At 49.1% G+C, this 7,946-nt stretch overlaps 1 protein-coding gene across 1 annotated transcript in view; it reads left to right on the top strand.

The window, feature by feature from the left end:
• The first annotated feature begins 991 nt into the window (after positions 1–991).
• Positions 992–7,946, top strand: part of LOC146830518 (complement C4-B-like) — a 554,995-nt gene continuing 548,040 nt past the window's right edge. Inside the window, exon 1 of the mRNA XM_085604724.1 lies at positions 992–1,156. Coding sequence (XP_085460850.1) covers positions 1,092–1,156 — 65 coding nt within the window. The 5' untranslated portion in view covers positions 992–1,091. The remainder of the gene's footprint in view (positions 1,157–7,946) is intronic.

Here is a 7,946-nt window from a genome sequence, read left to right as displayed (position 1 = left end):
GCCAGGAGACAGCACGTCCACAGGTGTCTTCAGATTCCTCGGGTCTTCTGCTGGTCTGTAAACCTGAGACCTGTGTTGAGAGCAACCAGTTACTGAGCTGGTGACCCACCGGTGACCCCTGACAGCACAAGTGCTGCGAAGGTCTCACCTGAGGCGATGGGAGGACATGCTTTGCTGGGGCACCACTGAGCCTCAACAGCACAGTAGCTGCAGTGCTTAATTTGTAAAAAACATAACTGCCGGGACCCTTCTTGGAAGGCTAAAGCAGCCTGCGCCACCCATACCCTGCCAGCGCCGCTATTGACTGTACCAACATACCACCTAAGCATCAGCATCCTACGAGTTTGACAATGCAGACAATTTCCGGCCACACAAAGCTAAAATATTGACATGAGGGGCTGGTTTGATTAGTTTTGAGTATATATTGACTTAATAAACAGGACTGTTGAGTTCATCTCGAAATTAAAAAAGACAGCAACAGCAGGTAGTGGGCTGCTTTAGAGCTGGTGCTCACGATTAAATGCAGGGACTGATCACCGGAAAACACCGGCACAAATTAAGCACTAGCGGAAATCATGAGAGAGTAGCCAGTGCAGTGCCTGGAGAACCCCCATCTGCACTGAAGAGGCATTGGGGTAGGTAACTGTGCAGAGTCAAATGATCGGTTACCCCCATCTTCACTGGAGCAGCTCGTGCTGCACCCCAGACAATTGGCGAGTGCCCAGGCAGTTACCCTGGTGTCTGCTACTTCTAAGCAGGGCTGGGATGTCTCCCTTTGGCACCGGCTTGTGGTCTGCGCTCTGGGCAGGCCCGGTAAATGCCTTATTCTGGAGAAACGGTCAGCAGCACAAATAAAAGAGATCATTTGGACTTTTCGTGTGCGACGCCAGGAATGTGTCAGAGGGAAATTCCCTGAGAGGTTAAAGTTTAGGAGAGTAAATAGGCCGTGCCCAGCCTCCCTCCAGTCCGTACCCTCTGCCTGCCCCTCCCGCCCTCGGCTCATTCTGAAGGGTGCAGAGGCCCAGATCACACCACCCTGACAGCGCCGCGCGCCACCGGAAAGGGGCACCCCCAGACCCCGGGCCGCCGCCATGGAGCTCCTCGTGAGACTTGCATGGATCTGCGCCCTAGTGAACCTCGCACGCCCGGCGCCAGCGTGAGTGTTTCTTTTTTTTAATAAAGGGGAATTGGGGATTTGAGAGCTTGCAGTTTGCAGTGAGAGCGCTCCGGATTTACCCTCGAAGCAGTGCTTTAAACTACCGGCACTTTTATATTTTTTTCCCCCTTGATTACCGGGGCCTTTCCTCGGACAAGGAGAGTACCGGGCGGTACTCATAAGGGCCCGGTTTTGATGTGGTTAGTGCTGCGCTCCATCCTTGGCGGCACCTTGAGCCCGTCCTGCAAGGATTAAAGCCCCTTTCAAACCGAGCTGAGGCCTGGCTTGAGCTGGTTCAAAAGGCCAGGACAGCAGCTCGTCTTCAGTAGAACACAGAGAGCTGTGCGCACCTCTCTGGAAGTTAAGAGAGAAGTATGGCTGCAGGGTGTCTTTCCGAGGGTGTTGGAAGGTGGCTAAACAAGCATTTGCAATGCAATCGGTCTCGTCTTTTGGACCTTATAAGTCTTGCTTAGTTTGAGCCGGTGGTTTCCGATTCTGAGCACCGGCACTTAATCATCAACACCGGGCGCTTGAGCACCGGTTAAGGAGACATTCATTTTTGTTAGACAGAGTTAGATTAAGTGATTTGCCCAGCATCACAGGATGTTGAGCCGACGTCGAGCCTTGAACCTGACTTGCTGGGTTATTGATAGTGAAGAGTCCAGGATGACTCCCAGGTTGCGTGCGTGGTCAGTGGGCGTCGGTGCAGCTCCTAGTGTGGCCGGCCACCATGAGTTGTCCCAGGCGGAGGGGCTGGATCCGATGATGAGGACCCCCGTGTTGTCCGAGTTCAGTTTCAGGCGGCTGTTCATCATCCATTCGGCGATGGGCATCATTACTTCGTGGAGGTTGGATTTAGCGGTGGTGGGGGCCTTGGTGAGAGAGAGGATCAGCTGGGTGTCGTCGGCGTATGAGATGATGTTGAGGTCGTGCGATCGAACGATGTTGGCGTGCGGTGCCATGTAGACGGTGAAGAGTGTCGGTCTGAGGGACAATCCTTGGGGTACGCCGCAGATGATCCTGGTTTCTTTAGAGCGGAATGGGGGAGGCGGACACTCTGGGTTCTGCCGGTGAGGAAGGAGGTGGTCCAGTCCAGTGCTTTGTCGCAGATCCCTACGTTGTGGAGGCGTGTGCGGAGGGTGTGGTGGCAGACGGTGTCGAAGGCGGCCGAAAGGTCCAGGAGGATGAGGCCAGTGGTTTCTCCGTTGTCCATCATGGCCCTGATGTCGTCGGTGGCGGCGATGAGGGCTTTTTCGGTGCTATGGTTGCTGTGTAATCCAGATTGGGACAGGTCCAGAATGTTGTTCTTTTCGAGGAAAGAGGTCAGTTGCTTGTTGACAATCTTCTCGATTACTTTCGCCGGGAACGGGAGGAGGGAGATGGACCGGAAGTTTTTGAGGTCCTTGGGGTCTGCCTTGGGTTTCTTGAGTAGGGTGTTGATCTCGGCATGCTTTCAGCTCTCCGGGAAGGTGGCGGTCTCGAAGGAGCTGTTGATGATCTTGCGGAGATGGGGTGCGATGGTGAAGCTTGCTTTGTTGAAGATGTGGTGCGGGCAGGGGTCAGATGGTGAGCCGGAGTGGATGGTGTTCATGATTTTGATGGTGTCTTTCTCGTTGACGTGGGTCCAGGAAAGCAAGGGGTCGATGTGGCTGGGGGGTGGTGAGTCTGAGGTGTCTGTGTCTGTTGGGGGGGGGCCTGGTTGCTGAAGCTGTTGTGGATGTCTGTGATCTTTCGGTGGAAGAAGGTGGCTAGGGAGTCGCAGAGGTCTTGCGATGGCGGGCTGTCGTTGGAGTTGGAGCTGGGGTTGGAGAGTTCCTTCACGATGTTGAAGAGCTCTTTGCTGTTGTGTGCGTTGTTGTTATAAGCTCTTTGAAGGAGGTCCTTTTGGCGGTTCGGATGCGTTGGTGGTGTCTGCGAACAGAGAGAGCTGCGCGTGCCTTTCTGGAAGTTAAGAGAGGAGGAGTATGGCTGCCTGGTGTCTTTCGGAGGGTGTTGGAAGGTAACTAAAAAACCTAAGTGTGAGGCACATTCTTCAGGGCAATACAGCATGTTAGCATGCCCATTGTTTTAAATGCCCGCAAATCTTCACCCATCAACAATTTAAATAAAAGGGATTTGCATGAAAGAAAATCACTGTTATCAATGCATTCATGATTTTAAAAAAACTGCAGCACTAGTATTGATTTGTTAGTGTGCCGTTTATTGATAAACCTCCTAAGGGTCTCTGCTCCAGTGAGACACACCTGTGGCAGTCTCTGAAAATGTTTCAATATGCGAATATGTACATTGCACAAAATGCAACCCCAACTTTGTGCTGCACCTGTTAATGTTTTTGAAGGCCTCCACTGTCGGGCACTGCATGTGAAAAAGGATGTGTGAGAGTCAGGAAGTAAAAGCAATAAGTGTGTGAGTTTGCAAGTGTGGGTATGATTGTGAGAATGAAAAGTGGTTCCTGCTGTTTGTGTGAAACTAAATGTGATTCAGAGAGCATGAAATGGGCTTTTAAGTGTGTGAGGGGGAGAGTGTATGTGAAAGGGGCAAATGTATTTAGACAGCGTGTAGGGAATGTGTTAACAGTTCATCTCCAACTTTTCTAGAGATAATTTTGCTATTTTTATGACGTTCTCCGATGATTTTGTGAAATTTTGCTTATCTTTTTATGAAAATGCCAGCTATGTGAACAAATGATTCAGCAGGTTTACCAGTCAGAAGACGAAAGTAGTGGTGGGGGATCCAACAAATTTAAAGGGAGTGTAGAGCCAAGGGTCTGGCTGAGCTCTAAGAGAACTTGCATGAGCCGAGCCCTGGAACGGTTTACCTTGTAAATCATCCAACAAACTTCACTTAATAGGATAAAGTCTCTTCAAAATAAAAAAAATCATTATTTCTTTAAATGGTACAGCTTTGACATTAATATGTGACGTTATACAATATTGAGGCATAATGAAGAAAAAGGGAGATTTGTGAAACGCAATATTTGCCTAAGAGCATAGAGTTTGGTTAAGTGGAGACTCCAGGATATATCCCAGTTTTCTTGTTTCACTTTGTACACATCGGCCTCTAAATGAGTATCTATTTATTGCTCCTTTTTACGTCAAATGTTGATGTTTTGTTTTAACTTTGTGCATAAGGGCGCAGCGAGGGCAGCAGGCAGAAGCCACATGAAATGTAGGCTCTTTTTGGGCTCGAAGTTCCAAGAGAACCTTGAGTTGGTCCAGAGCCCAGCATCTTACTCAAGCCTGGCTCGACCTGTAAGTGGCTCACACACCTCTAGGCAAATGTACTTTAAAAATGGCTACTCATGAAGCCAACCCTAGCTTTATTAATCGGGCAAAGGCCAAGGGTTTGCATCAGAAAGTGGGCACAATCGAAAGAAGCAAAGTCTGAACGTAATTATTTTTTGTAAACTCTGCCACAAAGAATGTGACAAGACAAATGTGATAATAAATGTATTCTGCCTCGCCTAACTCATCACAACATGCTGCATTTCGAAATATTACCTGGAACAGAGATCTTTGCGTATCCAGTAAATTCCTGGGCACAATGGCACTTTTATAACTCTGGTGGTTAATGCGCTTGCTGGAAATTTCTGTGTGCATTCTGCTAATCAAAGGATTGACTGAATATAAAATTGCATAGAGGATCAATGTGCCTGCTGTAACGCACAGCATGAAACAAGCTGATCACAGAGTTGTTTTTTATATAGAGTGCTCTACTGGTTACTGTTTTTGCTTCAGAGATCATTGTGTTACCTGCAAGTCACAAGTTAAAATCTTTGTCATATAGTGTAGTGACTCATGATCCTGCAGGCAATCGACGAGGCAAACCTTAGGCAACTAGCGTCTTTTTCTAAACATTTTATTATTATATGGTTTCTAAAAAAAGGTTACTTTATTATTAAGGACTTATTGGTAAGTACTATAGAAATGGTTTGACATTCTTACAATGCATGCATATTTTTTGCATACAAACCTTAGAAAGGTAAAAAATATAGCCCACCCCTTGCCCCACCCCAAACTCCACCCTCAGGCCACTGCTTATTTTTGGTGAGTACCTGCGCTTCTTTTTTTCCATTGAAAGCACTGCCTAGAAGAGAACTGAGACTCACGGAGTACTACACATCATGCAATCGTCGTCAGTGAGTGAGGGGGTGTTAGAAATGGGGGTCTCTAGTTGGCAAGGGCTTGCACCTTTGTCCAAGTAGGGACCCTTCTTCCTAGTCAGGATAAGGGAGTTACACTTCTAAAATAACCCCTGCTCACCCCCTTGGTAGCTTGGCATGAGCAGTCAGGCTTATCTTAGAGGCAGTGTGTAAAGCATTTGCACAAAACCAACAGTAATACAATGTAAGTACTTCAAAAGGACACCACACCTGTTTAGAAAAATATCCAATATTTTTATATACTTAAAATAAGACCAAAACAATAAAAATCCACAATACAGTACTTATAAGTCTTCAGATATCAAAGTATCCTTGAAAAACAGTTACTTAATGTCAATAGCTCCGTCCGGGGTCGTGAACAAACAAATCCAAACAGTTCTGGCTGACCGCAGTGTCTGGGTCAGCTACGTTGTCGGGAAGACCCGCAGCCAGTACCTTTCAGAAATGCAGGTCGTCGGTGACCTCTTGTTGTCGCACGCGGTGCAGGACGATCTGCTCTCTGATGGAGTCAGGAGTGCTGCCGTCGGCAGGCGTCGGGTGCTGCGGTGCGAAGTGCAGCGGTGCGGTGTGCCCTCAGGTCGCGGTGCGAGCAGCGACTCGGTGGCGGCGTCAGGGGGCGGCGTCGGTGTGACCGGGGTCGCAGTGTGAAATGAGGGCGGTGCTTGTCACGGTGCTGGCAGGTTACGGTGCAGCAGCAGTGTCATCATTGCTGAACTGCTGTCATCGGCTGACGAACTGGAGTCGATGGCACAGGCGTCAGTAGGCCAAGGCTGCGGTGTGGGATGAGGGCGGTGCGTCGTGTAACTTTACGAGCGGTGCCCTCGAACCACGGTGCAAGCAACGGCGTCAAGTCCGGCGTGGAGCGGCAGCGTCAGTGATATCAAGGCGTCGTCATGAAACGAGGTGGTGCGGAATGCGGTGCCCACAGGTCACGGTTCGAGCATCGGCTTCAGCAAGCGTCGTCGGTGAGACCAGGGTCGTGGTGTGGCGTTGCGGCGGTGCCCTCTGCCGTGCCTTCAAAACACAGAGTCGGCAGCGGCGTCGGAGACGGCATCGGGCTTGAAGTCTTTGCTGTTCCTGAGACTTCTTGAACAGTGGACAAGCTCTACCTCAAGCCCTTGGAGATACTCAGCACAAGTATAGAAAGTTCAGTCCAGTCCTTTCACTGCCCAAGACAGAAGCAGCCACTGCAGGCCAACACAGCAAAGCACACAGCAAAGTGGTAGTTCCTCCTCACATCTTCTCCCGCTCTTCTTCTTGGCAGTCTTCTTGATTCCAGTGAGTTCTGAAACTCTGGGGTTTGGGTCCCCCTTTTTATCCTCCATTTCTCTTTGTTCTTTGAAGGCAGAGAGGCCTTTGCCTAGTCCAAACCAGCTCTGGTCAGTCCTGGAGCACTTTGTTGAAAAGACTCCTTCTTTCCTTTCACAGTGTAGGCCAGGGTCATCAGATGCACCACAGGAGCCAGCATTGTGGAGGGAAGGCACAGCCCTATTCAGGTCCCAGGTGCAACTCCTCCCACCCATCTACATGTAGATCTTGCTATTCAGCCATTCAGCCCTGTGCTGACTCACCCTGTCTCTTGGAATCCCCCAGCCCCTGTCACTCAAACTCCAGACAAGGAATACACACCCTAGCAGAGGCAGGTTTGGATGGTTAGACGAGAGAAAATACCTACTTTCTAAACGTGGTGTTTTCAAACACAGAATGTTAAAACCAACTTCACTAAAAGATGCATTTTCTCATTCTGAGTCCAGGCATACTAAATTCGAATTTCTACCTAGTTCCCTGGGTCAGTTAGGAGTCAGGATTATAGGATGTAATAATCAAACTGCCCATTCTGGCCTATGGGGAACTGATAGCCTTGCAATAGTGAAAAACGAAGTAGGCTGTAATTCACTATCAGGACATGCCACACACACCAGAGCATGTCCTACCTTTCACATACAATACACCCTGTCCTTGGGGGTACCGTTGGCCTACCAGAGGGGTGACTCACATGTAGGAAAGGGAAGTTATAGGGACTTGCAAATGTGTGCACTTGCCAAGTCGACATGGCAGTCCCAGGCTGCGCACAGGCTCTGCAATGGCAGGCCCGAGTTATATTTACGGGCTGTTTGCGTGGGTGGCACAATCCAGTGCTGCAGCCCACCAAACTATAGATCAAACTATAGGCCCTGGCACTCGCAGCGCACTTTAATAGGGACTGACACATAGATCAAACAGGCCAATCATGGAAAAACCAATCCATACACATTTTATACAGGAGCACTTGCACTTTCCCACTGGACAGCAGTGAGGAAAGTGCGCAGAATCATTACACCAGTCAAAAATGGGAGGTCAGAAAGCAAAAAGTCAGGGGAAACACGCCAAAAGATGCCAAGTCTAACAGGGGTTTACTTATATAGTGAGCGCTAGGGGTGGAATCAGTCTCCTGTGGGCTCTTGAGAGCATTTCTGGAGTTGGACTGAGAGAAGTAAAAACATTAGTTGTGTTGGCATCTCCCGTGCATACCAGTTTGCACTCGTATCCACCTCTCATGTTTTTATTTTTTTTCCTTTTTGGTTCCCTCGGTCTTCCTTTTAGTCCTCCCTTAAGCTTTACCCTTTACCCTTATGTTAGTGTCTTTGC

This window comes from Triturus cristatus, chromosome 5_1, assembly GCF_964204655.1.
Source record: "Triturus cristatus chromosome 5_1, aTriCri1.1, whole genome shotgun sequence".
Classification (NCBI taxonomy): Eukaryota; Metazoa; Chordata; class Amphibia; order Caudata; family Salamandridae; genus Triturus; species Triturus cristatus.
Note: the sequence above shows the minus strand (reverse complement) of the source record. Positions and strands in the feature narration are given on the sequence as shown.